At 47.4% G+C, this 17,077-nt stretch overlaps 1 protein-coding gene and 1 long non-coding RNA gene across 12 annotated transcripts in view; one reads left to right on the forward strand and one right to left on the reverse strand.

The window, feature by feature from the left end:
- DEPDC5 (DEP domain containing 5, GATOR1 subcomplex subunit) overlaps positions 1–17,077 on the reverse strand; it is a 171,723-nt gene that overhangs the window by 46,316 nt on the left and 108,330 nt on the right. For all 11 annotated transcript variants that reach the window (XR_013223698.1, XM_077294210.1, XM_077294177.1 and 8 more), the window contains exons 22-23: positions 12,575–12,778; positions 767–902 (exon numbers count right to left, since the gene is read on the reverse strand). Coding sequence is in view for 10 of the 11 variants with exons in the window: in XM_077294210.1 (XP_077150325.1) it covers positions 767–902; positions 12,575–12,778 (340 nt within the window). In the remaining variant the exon portion in view is untranslated. The remainder of the gene's footprint in view (positions 1–766; positions 903–12,574; positions 12,779–17,077) is intronic.
- Positions 14,414–17,077, forward strand: part of LOC143815282 (uncharacterized) — a 71,050-nt gene continuing 68,386 nt past the window's right edge. The window contains exons 1-2 of the long non-coding RNA XR_013223713.1: positions 14,414–14,428; positions 15,501–15,585. This is a non-coding gene — a long non-coding RNA (uncharacterized LOC143815282). The remainder of the gene's footprint in view (positions 14,429–15,500; positions 15,586–17,077) is intronic.

Here is a 17,077-nt window from a genome sequence, read left to right on the forward strand (position 1 = left end):
CAGCGAGTATCTGCTTCGATAATGAGCAGTGTGCACTCTGCAATGGTGGTGTTCGACTCCCTGGTTTGAATTGCTTCAGTTTATTCCGGAGGTGCAAGGGGAGTTGTCAATTGATAAAAATTACAGATTCACCATTAATAAACGTATACTTTATGTAGAAGAAAGCTTTATAAGGTTTATTCATCATGGGCACCTCACAGGCACAATGTGCGCATGTGAATCATGCGTTTACTTGAATTATTAATTAAAATATAACAATTTTAAAAGACATGTTACAGATCGATCCAATAAATGAAATAAGGAAGCACCAGGACTATTTGATCACTGATGAAGTTGGAAAGGTGGGACATTATGGTGGATGGAGCTAATCATGGTCTTTAAGGCTACGTTCACATTTGCGGCCAGCGCCGCAGCGTCGGGCGCCGCATGCGTCATGCGCCCCTATATTTAACATGGGGGCGCATGGACATGCGGCGCACTTGCGTTTTGCGCCGCATGCTTCGCTGCGGCGCCCGCGTCGGGGCGCAGAGGACGCAGCAAGTTGCATTTTTGCTGCGTCCAAATTCAATGAAAAAAACGACGCATGCGGCGCAAAACGCAGCGTTGTGCATGCGTTTTGCTGCGTTTTTGTTTGCGTTGTGCGCTGCGGCGCCGACGCTGCGGCGCACAACGCAAATGTGAACGTAGCCTAACAGCTGAAGAACACATTCAGTGAGAAGTCTACTCACCAATATATGCCACCATCTTTTCCGCTTAGTTCACTCACCTACCAGTGGCTTCATGATATGCCAGCTCAAGAAGCTCTGCTGAGGAGTGAACCAACTCTCTCTGTCCACTCCCCTGTAGATCAACCATGTTCTGTCTTGTTTGGTGATGTATTTGAATGGCTTCTCCAGAAGGCCCTAAGAAAAGATGAATTTTTATATACAGTACCACGAAAAAGTATTTTCCACATTTTTCACATTACACCAAACTTAAATATAGTTTATTCAGATTTTATGTGATACTTCAACGCAAACTAGCAAGTATTTGTGGAGTGTAAAGGAATTGATACACAGTTTTCTAATTATTTTAAAAATTTAAATCTGATAATTGTAATGTGCAATTACAGTATATTCAGCCTCCTGTAGCCTGATACCAATAAATAAAATCCCGAGTGACCATTTGCCTCCTGAAGTCACATAACTTGCAAATTGAGGCCACCTATGTAAAATGTACTCTCGGTATGACTATAGCTGTTCTGTGAAGGCCTCAGAGATTTATTTGAGAACATTAGGGATCAAAGAGAATCATGAAAACAAAAACACACCTTTACGGGTCAAGGGTTGTGGAGAAGAGTAAAGGCCCCGTCTCACATAGCGATTTACCAACAATCACGACCAGCGATACGACCTGGCCGTGATCGTTGGTAAGTCGCTGTGTGGTCGCTGGGGAGCTGTCACACAGACCGCTCTCCAGCGACCAACGATCAGGGGAACGACTTCGGCATCGTTGAAACTGTCTTCAACGATGCCGAAGTCCCCCTGCAGCACCCGGGTAACCAGGGTAAACATCGGGTTACTAAGCGCAGGGCCGCGCTTAGTAACCCGATGTTACCCTGGTTACCAAAAAAAACAAACAGTACATACTCGCCTTTCGGTGTCCAGGTCCCTCGCCGTCTGCTTCCTGCTCTGACTGAGATCCAGCCGTACAGCGAGAGCAGAGCGCAGCGGTGACGTCACTGCTGTGCTCTCACTTCTCACTGTACGGCCGGCAGTCAGTGAGAGCAGGAAGCAGACGGCAAGGGACCTGACGGACATCAGATGGTGAGTATGTATTGTTTGGTTTTTTTTACATTTACGCTGGTAACCAGGGTAAACATCGGGTTACTAAGCGCAGGGCCGCGCTTAGTAACCCGATGTTACCCTGGTTACCAAAAAAAACAAACAGTACATACTCGCCTTTCGGTGTCCAGGTCCCTCGCCGTCTGCTTCCTGCTCTGACTGAGATCCAGCCGTACAGCGAGAGCAGAGCGCAGCGGTGACGTCACTGCTGTGCTCTCACTTCTCACTGTACGGCCGGCAGTCAGTGAGAGCAGGAAGCAGACGGCAAGGGACCTGACGGACATCAGATGGTGAGTATGTATTGTTTGGTTTTTTTTACATTTACGCTGGTAACCAGGGTAAACATCGGGTTACTAAGCGCGGCCCTGCGCTTAGTAACCCGATGTTTACCCTGGTTACCAGTGAAGACATCGCTGGATCGGTGTCACACACACCGATTCAGCGATGTCAGCGGGGCCTCAACGACCAAAAAAAGGTCCAGGCCATTCCGACACGACCAGCGATCTCACAGCAGGGGCCTGATCCCTGGTACGTGTCACACATAGCGAGATCGCTACTGAGGTCGCTGTTGCGTCACAAAACTTGTGACTCAGCAGCGATCTCGCTAGCGATCTCGCTATGTGAGACGGGGGCTTAAAGCAAGGTTAGGTTGTTAAAAAAAAAAAAATAGCCCAAGTTCTGAACATCTTATGGAGCACTGTTCAATCCATCATACAAAAATGGAAGGTGTGTGGCAGAACTGTAAACCTACGATAATAGGGCTATGCACCTAAACTAACATCCCAAGCAAGGAGAGCACTAATAAGAGAAGCAGCCAAGAGGCTCATGGTCACTCTGGAGGAGCTGCAGAGATCCACAGCTCAGGTGGGAGAATATGTCCGCAGGACAACTAGTAGTCCTATACAGGTCAGATTTATGAAGAGTGGCAATAAGAAAGCAATATTTGGAAAGCGAGCCATAAATCCAGTTTGTAGTGTGCAAAACTCCATGTAAGGGACACAGCATGTGTAAGTAGGTGTTCTGGTCAGTAGGGCTTGTTGGACTAAAGGCAACACTATATGTGGTGGAAAACTGACACTACACGTCACCCTGAAAACACCGTCCACACTGTGAAACGTGGTGCTGGCAGCATCATGCTGTGGGAATGCTTTTCTTCAGCAAGGACAAGGAAGCTGGTCAGAGTTGATGGGAAGATGGATGGCAATTATAGAGGAAAACCTGTTAGAGGTTACAAAAGACTTTAGACTGGGTATATAAGTTCACCTTCCAGCAGGACAACGACCCTAAACATAGTGCCACAAGCTACAATGGAATGGCTTAGGTCAGTGATTCCCAAACTCCAGTCCTCACAGCCTCTAACAGATAATGTTATCAGGAATTCCTTAGTATTGCATAGGTGGTGGAAGTATCAGCAAGGCATTAGGAATTGCCTCACCTGTGCTGTACTGTGGAAATTCTGAATACATGACCTGTTGGGGCCTGTAAGGACTGGCGTTTGTGAAACACTGGGTTAGATCAAAGCATATTCATATGTCTGATTGACCCAGTCAGTTAAGACCTAAATCCCATTGAGGATTTGCGGCAAGACTTGAAAATTACTGCTCACACACACGCAGGGGTGCCGCTACCATGTGGCAAGTTGAGTACTTTGCCTCAAGCGGCACTGCCTTCAATGAAGAGAGGGGGCGGCAGATTCTGCCGGTGTTGTAACTGAATTTGCGTCGTAGACGCAGGGTTCAGTTACTACTGTATTCAAGGCTCCCAACCGCCCCGAATGGCCAAATCCCCTCATCCAGCCCTCCCCGGTTCATGTGACCGGTCACATGATCGTGACATCATCACAGGTCCTCAACCTGAAGTCACTCCTCTCCTGCATCTGCTGGGGCTGCTCATAGAAGGCTGTTCTGTGCGCACAGGACCTGTGAGGACGTCACCGGATGAGAGGAGTCAGGGGTCACATGACCAGTGGCCTCAGTGTATGAAGGACTCTGCTGTTCTGGTTGTCATGGTGCTGGAAGAGGGTAAGCTTATGTGTGGGGTCAGGAGGGGTTTACAGTGTGGATGTGGTGGAGCCGTCTGTGTACGGAGCGGAGCCATGTGTGTATGAGGTGTGCTGAGCCGAGCCGCGTGTGTACGATGTGTGCGGAGCTGAGCCGCGTGTGTGTGCGAGGTGTGCGGAGCTGAGCCGCGTGTGTGTGCGAGGTGTGCGGAGCTGAGCCGCGTGTGTGTGCGAGGTGTGCGGAGCTGAGCCGCGTGTGTGTGCGAGGTGTGCGGAGCTGAGCCGCGTGTGTGTGCGAGGTGTGCGGAGCTGAGCCGCGTGTGTGCGCGAGGTGTGCGGAGCTGAGCCGCGTGTGTGTGCGAGGTGTGCGGAGCTGAGCCGCGTGTGTGTGCGAGGTGTGCGGAGCTGAGCCGCGTGTGTGTGCGAGGTGTGCGGAGCTGAGCCGCGTGTGTGTGCGAGGTGTGCGGACCTGAGCCGCGTGTGTGTGCGAGGTGTGCGGAGCTGAGCCGCGTGTGTGTGCGAGGTGTGCGGAGCTGAGCCGCGTGTGTGTACGAGGTGTGCGGAGCTGAGCCGCGTGTGTGTACGAGGTGTGCGGAGCTGAGCCGTGTGTGTGTACGAGGTGTGCGGAGCTGAGCCGTGTGTGTGTGTATGAGGTGTGCGGAGCTGAGCCGCGTGTGTACGGGGAGTACAGAGCGGAGCCCTGTGTGTACAAAACGGAGCCCTGTGTGTACAAAGTGTATGAAGCTGACCCGTGTATATGTACAGAGTGTAGGGGGGGGGGGGGGGGGGGGGGCATTTTGCAGTTCGCCTCAGGCAGCAGAGAGGCTAGGTTCACCCCTGCACATGCCTCCATCCAATCTCACTGAGCTAGAGCTAGTTTGCAAAGAACAGGGAAAACGTTCAGTCTCTGATTGTGCAAATATGGTAGATATATACCCCAAAAGACTTGCGGCAGTAATTGCAGAGAAAGATGGTCCTACAAAGTATTGACTTGGGGGCTGAATACAAATGCATGTCACAATTTTCCTTTATACTTCACAAAAACGCGCTACTTTGTGTTCGTATATCACATAAAATCCTAATAAAACACATTTAAGTTTGTGGGTGTAACATGAAAAAAAAATGTGGAAATGTTCACAGGGTATGAATATTTTTGCAAAGCACTATATGTACAGTGGGAGTGGCAGCAGCATACACCCATGGTTCCTGTGTCCCCCAATGAAGCGATAGAGAAATACTTGATACACTGCTGATTTTGCAAGTTTTCCCACCTACAAAAAATGGAGAAGTCTGTAATTTTTATTGTAGGTACACTTCAACTGTGAGAAACAGAATCTAAAAATAAAAACTAGAAAATCACATTGTATGATTTTTACATAATTAACTTGCATTTCATTGCATGACATAAGCATTTGATACAACAGAACTTAATATTTGGTACAGAAACCTTTGTTTGCAATTACAGAGGTCAGACGTTTCCTGTAGTTCTTGACCAAGTTTGCACACACTGCAGCAGGGATTTTGGCCCACTCCTCCATACAGATCTTCTCCAGATCTTTCAGGTTTGGGGGCTTTTGCTGGGCAACATCGAGTTTCAGTTCCCTCCAAAGATTTTCTATTGGGTCCAGGTCTGGATACTGACTAGGCCCCTCCAGGACCTTGAAATGCTTCTGAAGCCGGTTTCACACATCAGTGGCTCCGGTACGTGTGGTGACAGTTTCCTCACGTATCGGAGACACTGACTCACGAAGACACATTAAAATAAATGTGTCTCTGCACATGTCAGCGTGTTTTGACGGACCGTGTGTCCGCGTGCAAAACACGGAGACATGTCCGCTTTTCTCCGGCAGCACGGTCCGCAAAGCGTCCCGCACACATGCACACGGAGAACAGTGTGCACTCTCCTCCGTGTGCAGATCCCGCCGCAGGAGAAACAGCGCTACAGTTAAGCGCTGTCCCCTGCTTTTGGTGCTGAAGCCGGCATTCATTCCTTCTCCCCAGCAGCGTTCGCTGGTGAGAAGGAATGAAAAATCAAGGTTTTTTTAATTTTTAGTTAAAAATAAAGTTTGGTGTCACCTCCCGCCTCCCACCCCCCGTGCGCCCGCCCGCTTGCAGAGAAATACTCAACCAGCTCCCGCGATGCCTTCTCTCACCTCCCATAGGGGTGGAGCCGCATATTCATCACTGTAATGAGCGGTACCACGTGACCGCTCACACAGGACAGGCTGCCGGCGCTAAGAGGAGCGCTGTCTCCGGACACGGATAACTCCGGTACCGATTTCTCTGGTACCGGAATTATCTGGACGTGCGAGACTGGCCTTAAGAAGCCTCTCCTTAGTTGCCCTGGCTGTGTGTTTCAGGTCATTGTCATGCTGGAAGACCCAGCCACGACCCATCTTCGATGCTCTTCCTGAGTGAAGGAGGTTGTTGGCCAAAATCTCACGATACATGACCCCATCCATCCTCCCTTCAATACGGTGCAGTCATCCTGTTCCCTTTTCAGAAAAGCACCCCCAAAGTATGTTTCGCCCACCACGCTTCACAGCTGGGGCAGTGTTCTTGGGATTGAACTCATCCTTCTTCCTCTAATCACGAGTGGAGTTGATACAAAACAAGTGTATTTTGGTCTCATCTGGCCACATGACCTTCTCTCATGCCTCCTCTGCATCATTCAGATTGTCATTGGAGAACTTCAAATGGGCCTGTGCTGGCCTGAGCAGGGGGACCTAGAGTGCCCTGCAGAATTTTAACCCCTGAAGGCGTAGTGAGTTACTAATGGTAATGTTTGACACTGTGGTCCCAGATCTCTTCAGGTCATTGACCAGGTCCTCCCATGTAGTTCTCGGCTGATTCCTGAACTTTCTGAGAATAATCCTTACCCAGTAGCGTAGCTACTAGGGGGGCAGAGGGGGCCATCGCCCCGGGCCCTGTCACATGAAGGGGCCCACTGGGAGCCAGGGCCACTTCTGTGACGAGGCAGAACACCGCATAGGAGCAGAGCAGTATAATGTCTGCTCCCTTCTGACGGAGACTCTGCACGCTATTAGCACAGTGGCCGGCTGCAGAGTCTCCCCCCTGCAGTGAATGGTTTCGCCCGTCTGACCTGATCATGAAGCTTTTCCTGGCTGCAGTGTTTCTTCACTCTGTGCACGCTGGGATTGGCTCAGGCACGCTGGGTCCTAGTGCCCACACCTTGCATTTCACTTACACTTCCTGGTCCTGCCTGCAGCGCAAACTTTATCAGTAAGTGCTGGGGATGGAACTTATTAGGTTTATTAAATTCAGGTATGTCACTGAGACCGTTGGGGTATTGTGGGGGCGGAAAGTGAGTGAGGGAGACAGGATACTGGGGGGTGAATGTGAGACCATTTGGGGGTTGTGAGGGCAGAAGGTGGGTGAGGTGGGACAGGGCACTGAGTGGTGGATGTGAGATGATGGGGGTATTGGGGCTGAAGTGGGGGAGGGGGGACAGGGTACTTGGGGGTGAATATTATAATGTTTTGTTATGATATTATATTCACTCCATCATGTAATATTTGCTGTCTGGGGAGGCTGGAGATGGGGGGGTCGGACGCTATTGATACGTACCACCTGGGTCTTTTATGAGTATTAGTATTAGGAGCCCGCATACAGTAACCAAGACCTGCATCACATTTACAGCACCACTCCAGCATTATTTTTTATTTCATTGCTGGAGCGGTGCTGACAATCCCCGTCCCCTGCCTCCTGTCTGATACTCACCTGGCATTTTCATCTGTTTTAGTCTCCACTCGGCTCCGTCTCCTGCAGTTTGTGACCTGTCCGCGGCTCCAGTATTTCATGGAGCAGCGCAGAGGTCACTAATCAGTGTGAGTCTGTGGGAGCCTCGTTCTGGCCTCTTTCTCACTCTCAGGCTATGTGCACACAGTGCGGACTAGCCGCTGTGGATTCACAGCAGTTTTCCATCTGGTTTACAGTGCCATGTAAACCTATGGAAAACCAAATCCGCAGTGCACATGGAGCGGAAAAAAACGCGCAAAAACGCTGCGTTGTATTTTCCGCAGCATGTCAATTCTTTTTGCGGATTCCGCAGCGTTTTACACCTGCTCCTGTATAGGATTCCGCAGGTGGTAAAGCGCAGGTGAAATCTGCACAAAAAACACAGGAAATCCGCGTTAAATCCGCACACGAATCCGCAACAAGTGCACATAGCCTCATAGTCTTGCATTGAGCGCTTGTATCGAAAGGTAGGAGACAAAAAAGCGCAAATAGGATCTTATCCCCAGGATTGTTTCCAATCAATTATGAGAGAACTGCTCACCTGGTGGTACAAAGTAAAAGCGTGTAGTTGTCAGCTGCTGCAGATCCACAGGTCGGCGTTACAACCTCTCAGAACCGTTATACTGTAATAGATGAATGTGGATAAAATTCACATTCATCTATTATAACGGTACAATGAGCGCTTGTGACATAGCTTCTAACTTCTGGCCTGGCAGAAGCTGCGCTCACAAGTTTGAGCAGCGGCACTGCAGCAGTGCCACAAAATAGTGAATACGCCGGAGGATGAGTAAATGACCGGGGCATCCAAATCATGACAGGGAGCTGTGAGTCCATCATACTGTGTATATGGGAGCTGCGGGCCCATCATACTGTGTATAAGGGAGCTGCGGGCCCATCATACTGTGTATATGGGAGCTGCGGGCCCATCATACTGTGTATATGGGAGCTGCGGGCCAATCATACTATGTATAAGGGAGCTGCGGGCCCATCATACTGTGTATACGGGAACTGCGGGCCCATCATACTGTGTATAAGGGAGCGGGAGCTGCAGGTCCATCATACTATGTATAAGGGAGCTGCAGGCCAATCATACTGTGTATACGGGAGCTGCGGGCCCATCATACTGTGTATAAGGGAGCGGGAGCTGCGGGTCCATCATACTATGTATAAGGGAGCTGTGGGTCCATCATACTGTGTATAAGGGAGCTGCGGGTCCATCATACTATGTATAAGGGAGCTGCGGGTCCATCATACTGTGTATAAGGGAGCTGCGGGCCCATCATACTGTGTATATGGGAGCTGCGGGCCCATCATACTGTGTATATGGGAGCTGCGGGCCAATCATACTATGTATAAGGGAGCTGCAGGCCAATCATACTGTGTATACGGGAGCTGCGGGCCCATCATACTGTGTATAAGGGAGCGGGAGCTGCGGGTCCATCATACTATGTATAAGGTTAGCTGCAGGCCAATCATACTGTGTATACGGGAGCTGCGGGCCCATCATACTGTGTATAAGGGAGCGGGAGCTGCGGGTCCATCATACTATGTATAAGGGAGCTGTGGGTCCATCATACTGTGTATAAGGGAGCTGCGGGTCCATCATACTATGTATAACGGAGCTGCGGGTCCTTCATACTATGTATAAGGGAGCTGCAGGCCCATCATACTGTGTATACGGGAGCTGCGGGCCCATCATACTGTGTATAAGGGAGCGGGAACTGCGGGTCCATCATACTATGTATAAGGGAGCTGCAGGCCAATCATACTGTGTATACGGGAGCTGCGGGCCCATCATACTGTGTATAAGGGAGCGGGAGCTGCGGGTCCATCATACTATGTATAAGGGAGCTGTGGGTCCATCATACTGTGTATAAGGGAGCTGCGGGTTCATCATACTATGTATAAGGGAGCTGCGGGTCCATCATACTGTGTATAAGGGAGCTGCAGGTCCATCATACTGTGTATAAGGGAGCTGCAGGCCAATCATACTGTGTATACGGAAGCTGCGGGCCCATCATACTGTGTATACGGGAGCTGCGGGCCCATCATACTGTGTATACGGGAGCTGCGGGCCCATCATACTGTGTATAAGGAGCTGCGGGTCCATCATACTATGTATACGGGAGCTGCAGGCCAATCATACTATGTATAAGGGAGCTGCAGGCCAATCATACTATGTATAAGGGAGCTGCGGGCCAATCATACTGTGTATACGGGAGCTGCGGGCCCATCATACTATGTATAAGGGAGCTGTGAGTCCATCATACTGTTTGTACGGGAGCTGCAGGCCCATCAGACACTGTATAAGGGATCTGTGGGCCCATCATACTGTGTATAAGGGAGCTGCGGGCCCATCATATTGTGTATAAGGGAGCTGTGAGTCCATCATACTATGTATAAGGGAGCTGTGAGTCCATCATACTGTGTATAAGGAAGCTGCGAGCCCATTATACTGTGTATACGGGAGCTGCGGGCCCATCATACTGTGTATAAGGGAGCTGTGGGACCATCATACTGTGTATAAGGGAGCTGCGGGTCCAGCATACTGTGTATACGGGAGCTGCGAGCCCATTATACTGTGTATAAGGGAGCTGTGAGTCCATCATACTATGTATAAGGGAGCTGTGAGTCCATCATACTATGTATAAGGGAGCTGTGAGTCCATCATACTGTGTATAAGGGAGCTGTGAGTCCATCATACTGTGTATACGGGAGCTGCGAGCCCATTATACTATGTATAAGGGAGCTGTGAGTCCATCATACTGTGTATAAGGGAGCTGCGGGCCCATTATACTGTGTATAAGGGAGCTGTGAGTCCATCATACTATGTATAAGGGAGCTGTGAGTTCATCATACTATGTATAAGGGAGCTGTGAGTCCATCATACTGTTTGTACGGGAGCTGCATGCCCATCCGACAGTGTATAAGGGATCTGTGGGCCCATCATACTGTGTATAAGGGAGCTGCGGGCCCATCATACTGTGTATAAGGGAGCTGCGGGCCCATCATACTGTGTATAAGGGAGCTGCGGGCCCATCATACTGTGTAAAAGGGAGCTGCGGGCCCATCATACTGTATAAAAGGGAGCTGCGGACCCATCATACTGTGTATAAGGGAGCTGCGGGCCCATCATACTGTGTAAAAGGGAGCTGCGGGCCCATCATACTGTGTAAAAGGGAGCTGCGGGCCCATCATACTGTGTAAAAGGGAGCTGCGGGCCCATCATACTGTGTAAAAGGGAGCTGCGGACCCATCATACTGTGTATAAGGGAGCTGCGGGCCCATCATACTGTGTATACGGGAGCTGCGGGCCCATCATACTGTGTATAAGGGAGCTGCGGGCCCATCATACTGTGTATAAGGGAGCTGCGGGCCCATCATACTGTGTATAAGGGAGCTGCGGGCCCATCATACTGTGTATAAGGAAGCTGTGGGCCCATCATACTGTGTACAGGGGAATTATGAGGGACATCATACTGTTTGACGGGAGCTGCAGGCCCATCATACTGTGTATAGGGAACTGTGAAGGCATTGTGCATATGGGAGCTGTTGGCCCATTACACTGTATATAGGGGAGCTCTGGGGGGCATTATACTTTCTATAGTGGAGTTCTGTCAGCATTATACTGTGTATAGGGGAGCATTGGGCTCATACTATCTATAGGGGAGCAGTGGGAACATCATACTGTGTAGAGGGGAGCAGTGGGAACATCATGTGGTGTATAGGGGAGTTAAAGAATCATCATACTGTGTATAGGGAAGCTGTGGGGGCCTTAGACTGTGTATAGGGAAGCTTTGAGCTCACCATACTGTGTATAATGGAGCAGTACATGGGGGAACTTAGGGGACATTATTAAATGTTAAGTGGGCACTAAAGCATTATTGTTATAGGGACACTCAGAGTATTGTGACCATCAAAGTTGCATATGGTCACAATATGGCAGTAAAGTCAATGTTCGTTTTTGTATATAGATTTATTTTTAATAACAGTAGGGTCATATTCTGAGGTTCCCCTATATTCACAATTAGAGTGCGCAACCATAGCTGTAATCAGGGTTAGCTGGTTAGGGGCCCACTCAGATGTTTCGCCCCCCCTAAGGTGAAACCCTAGCTACGCCTCTGTCCTTACCCCTCGAGGTGAGATCTTGCATGGAGCCTCAGACTGAGAAAGACTGACAGTCATCTTGTGTTTCTTCCATTTTCTAATAATTGTACCAACATAGGCCAGTCTTGTGCAGGTCTACAATTTTGTTCCTGGTGTACTTAGATAGCTCTTTGGTCTTGGCCTTTGTGCAAAGGTTGGAGTGTGATTAATGGTGTGTGGACAGGTGTCTTTTATACAGGTAACGAGTTCAAACAGGTGCAATTAATACAGGTAATGAGTGCAGAGTAGGAGGGCTTCTTAAAAAAAAACTAACAGGTGCAAATTAATTAAGTAAAAATCATGCAATCTGATTCTTCTGGATTTTTTTTTTTTCTTTAAGATTCTGACCTCTCAATTCTTTGTAGGTGGGAAAACTTGCAAAATCGGCAGTGTATCAAATACTTAATTTTCCCTACTGTATGCATTAAGCAAGAGCCCAACTCAAATGTTTTAGGATGATCGTTCTTTGAGGGTCTGATTTCATATGCGAATTTTATTGGTCAGTCACTTATCTGCAGGCAAAGGAATCTGACGTATTTATGACATTTGGGTAACCCAACCAAATCCCAGAAGTTGATTAACAATCCTCTCCTTATGAACAGAAATAGGGAGAAATCTGATAATCTGCTGTTGTATAGTGGAGAAAGGAAGCATTACATGAATACATCGGTCTCCTGCCACACAATGGATTCTTCAATGGGTGTATGCTGAACATTAACACAAAGTGACAAACCGCTAGCATCCATGTCTGTATTACTTCATGCTGCCCTTGACAAGCTGACAAATTACCTTTAGAAGATCCCAGCAAGAAGAAAAAAAAAACAATTACAGTATTGGCTGTTCATACCCACGGGAAACGTATGCATCCATCTCCGTCTGTTAGATGTCAGCTTCATTGGCATGCGCGATGGTGCAAAAGGGTTGATAAGTGCTCTCTGCGGATGATATCCTCCAGGACGGATGTGTAGCATTGATTCTGCACTGCCTACGTGAAATCTACCAGGTGCACTTGAGTCTCGCTGCTGGGATTCCATCATCTTTTCTAAAAAATCTGCAGGATAAAGAGAATAAAGTGTAAGAATGACTCAATGTACTGAATGTTATTTTTTCACAAATGATTCTGTTATTACTCCTTTATTCCTCTTATACCCAACTTTATGTATCAAATGATGCAACTCCCCTATAACAGATAGACATGCCTTGTAATCTGTGACAGCTGGATATCTAGTAAAGAAAAAAAAAAGGGGGGGGGGGGGGGAAAGATTTTATCTGGCTTTCCTTTCTTCATTGCTTTATACACAACACTTAAAGGGAACCGGTCACCAAGTTTGGCCGATACGAGTTACGGCCACCTCCTTTCAGGGCTTATCTACAGCATTCTATAATGCTGTATATAAGCCCCGATCTGACCTGTAAGAGAAGAAAAAGAACTTTTATTATACTCCTCTGCGGGCGTTCCGGTCCGATGGGTGTCGCAGGTCCCGGTCCGGCGTCTCCCATCTTCTTGTGATGCTGCCCTCCTTCTTGCTTCACAGGCTCCCCGACATCGCGCTCCTGGGCAGGCGTACTTATCTGTCCTGTTGAAGGCAGAGCAAATTCCTGCAGTGCGCAGGACCTCTCTGACATGTCCCAGCGCCTGCGCATTGCAGTACTTTGCCATGCCTTCAACAGGACAGATAAGTACGCCTGCCCCGGAGCGCGATGTCGGGGAGCCTGTGTGGATGACGCACGGACGCATCATCCACATGAAGCAAGAAGGAAGACGGCATCGCAAGAAGATGTGAGGAGCCGGACCAGGACCTGCGACACCCCTTGGACCGGACCGCCCTGCAGGTGAGTATAATAAAAGTTATTTTTCTTCTCTTGCAGGTCAGATCGGGGGCTTATCTACAGTATTATAGAATGCTGTATATAAGCCCTGAAAGGGGGTGGCAGTAACTCGTATCGGCCAAACCTGGTGACAGGTTCCCTTTAACGTAAAGACGACCTCAAATATTCTATGTTGAACCAGATGCACAATGTAGTAGTGGCTACAGAGTAGAATAAAACTTTTTATTTTGCTTCTTCATTGTGGAGATATAGGCATTCAAAGAAAGATAAGACAATAACTTATCACTAGGACATGTTAAAACTGTTGCAAAGTATACTTAGCGCAAAGTCAGCAGAATTTGTGATCAATGCCAAATGATTTTGACAAATGACAAAAGATAGTTTTTCCCAAAAATTGAAGAGAGGGGCTTCAAAGTGTGATGCTCACAGCAATGTGTGATGAGGTGTGTAAAAGCCTAAATGGTAGTAGATTGTGCAGATGAAATGCAGAAAGGTTACCTATAATTCAAAATTCTTATCCTATTAATATATTGCAGTCATCATATTATATAGCCCTGTGTACTTACAATTTTGCCTTTCTACCCAGCTAATTCTTCTGTCTTCCATTAGGTCTGATATCATGTGATTAAAAACGGTCTAGTAGAATCCTTCTAAGCTCTATGTAGAAACAGGAGGTCAATTTTCCTTGTATGAGTCATGAGTCACTGCAAAAGTCAATGGAAGGGGGGAGGAGCAGAGCAGCTGGGTCAGGAGCTCAAGAAGGAAATGATAAATGCAGGAACAAGAGACTTCCTGTTTCTACATAGAGCAGAGAAACATAGAGCAGAGAAAACAGAAGCAATCACTGAGTAAAAAGGCAAATTGAACAATTGTAAGTACACAGTGCTGCATAATATGACTGTAATATACTAAGATTATACAAACTTTGATGGGAGTGCTTCTTTAAGCCATGTAATGCAGTTCCCAGACTGCCCCATAATAACCACTATAACCACTCAGAGCCCAGATGGCACAGAACACTCCCCCGAGTGTCATATTTTGGCTATGCAGGACCATAAGAAGCCATAATTTGTTCACATAATGCCATGTAACGATCTGGCATACACTGATTTTAGGTCCATTTTACATGGTTAAAATATTTACTCTTATCGTTACTTCTCCATCTTGAGTTTTGAGAAACTCCAAGCACAAATAGACACAGCTTGGCATACTACATTTACACATCTTTCAAGAAAATGGTAAATATACAGAGAATGTCTGCTAGATTGTTTTCTTTGCAGACATTCATCACATTTTACGGCTACGTGCCCACAATCAGGAATAGCTGCATGCAAAATGCTGCATTCTACATTAGCACAGTGGATGGGATTTATAGAAACCCCATGCCCACTGTGCTGCTATTTGACGATGTGTCAACTCACCCGCGCTGCGGATTTACGAGCCACAGCATAGTCTCCACTGCATAGTTCCCCCATGCCATTCATTAGACGTGGTAAATCCGCACTGTTTACTAAGAACATGCAAATTTAACTGCGTGATTAGAACGCGGCACTTTGGAGGCAGGGAAAATATACGGCATGCAAAACGCTGCTATTCCTGATTGTGGGCACTTAGCCTTAATGCTCAATTACCTAAACATGTAATATTAGTGAGTAGGACTAACTCCATCCACCCAGAGTGGCCAACTTGACTTTTAATTTTTTCTGGACAACTTATCAAAAAATCACAGACAGACAAGATTTGTTATGGACACATTGGAAAACCATAATAAATCATTATGATTACAAAGATACATGTCTACAGCTAGTAATTCTGAAACGCAGGCATCAGCTGCATTCACTGTAAACTGTAAAATGACGATCATAATTACAGTCAAAATAATCTGCAACTTTCATCAGCTTCAGAAAAAAATCATGGATGCCTTATATACTTTTTACGGACAGGTTACAAAAGTGCCCTGTTTTTACAGACAGTCCTGGAACTTGTGGACAGTTGGCAAACCTGCACCCGCCCTACATAAATTAACAGGTAAGTGGTGTAGTCCTTCTGCCAGAAGCCCTCTGTCTGAATTATCTGCAGGAAGGGATGGTCACAACAAAAGAATAATTCAGTACAATTAGAGGAGATTAAAATGCTCAGCTACTATACCGGTCTCTAAAACAAAATGTTACTTATTGCACTCGAGCAGCTGCCAAGGAAGGGTAAAAATGATTTCTCAATAAACAATAGAGTAAAACATATTGCAAAAAGTGTCATAAAAACAGCCTCCTTCTCCCAAAAAGAACTGACAAGCAGCAAATTTCAGACAGCGTGTGCATGATCCTCAATCATTAAAAGGGAATCCGACAGGAAATTCATGCTGCCCAAACCACTGGCAGGATAAGTCAGACACTAGTTACAACTACAGCCAGGTAGGTTTTGCTCTGAAATGCTGCGGCTTTTCAACTAAAACGCGTTTTAATCCCTTAGCTACCACCGATTCACATCAAAACGGCGGCCTCTAAGGGGCCTTATTCCCTCATTGCCGTTTTAAAACCGAGATTGGGAAAAAGGCTGTAGCACCCCCCAGTTGGAAAATCTCTGGGGTCTCAGCTACTGGGTGTAGCCGAGACCACAGAGAAGATGATCAGGGCCAGATTTTCTGGTGTCCGATTACATGATCGCCGTTATTCATCACAAAACAAAAAAAGTGTGCTGGCTGTTTCAATCATTTCTCTCTCTTCTGACATGATATACATATCGGAGGAGAAAGATATGATGCCCCTCGAAACCCCGCGGTACCTCTGCCTTCCCCCGCTCCCTCCTGATCAGTCACACATGCGTAGTGCGCCATCTGCTACTCGGCAACAATAGAAAATAGTAAAACAAACCCCCCTTTGTCACCCCCTTAGATAAAATATATATATTTTTTCCATTCTTTGTAGTTGGGTTTAGGGGTGTGTTAGTGTTAGAATAGGGTGTGTTAGGGTTAGAATAGTGTTAGAATTGGATTTTATCGAAAAGTTTAAAAAAAAAAAAATAAAAAAAATAAAAAATGACGATATGACTAGTTTAGAGCGCAAGTGCTCGCTACTCGAGTTTGCATTGGGTGCTCGGGTATGCATGGAGTATCGTAGATCCCAGCATGTTTTATTTGGGTGTCTAACTGCCGAAAAACATGCGGGGCAGGGACTCAAGCATGTTACTCAAGCACTCACGATATTCGCTGCATACCCGACCACCCGATGCAAACTGGAGTAGCGAGAACGCTTGCGCTCAACACTAATGACAACATATTCAATATGACAATCTAATGTTCTCAAATTCTGTATCGTAAATGTGGGTTTAAAATGCTCACTATACCCCTGGATAAAATCCTTGAGGGGTGTGGTTTCCAAAATGGTGTCACTTGTGGGGGTTTCCGCTGTTTAGGCCCATCAGTGGCTCTCCAAACATGACATGTCGTCCGCTCTTGATTCCAGTCAATTTTGTGTTCAAAAAGACAAACATTGCTCCTTCCCTTCCGAGCTCTGCCGTGTGC

The sequence above is a fragment of the Ranitomeya variabilis genome, chromosome 1 (genome assembly GCF_051348905.1).
Source record: "Ranitomeya variabilis isolate aRanVar5 chromosome 1, aRanVar5.hap1, whole genome shotgun sequence".
Classification (NCBI taxonomy): domain Eukaryota; kingdom Metazoa; phylum Chordata; class Amphibia; order Anura; family Dendrobatidae; genus Ranitomeya; species Ranitomeya variabilis.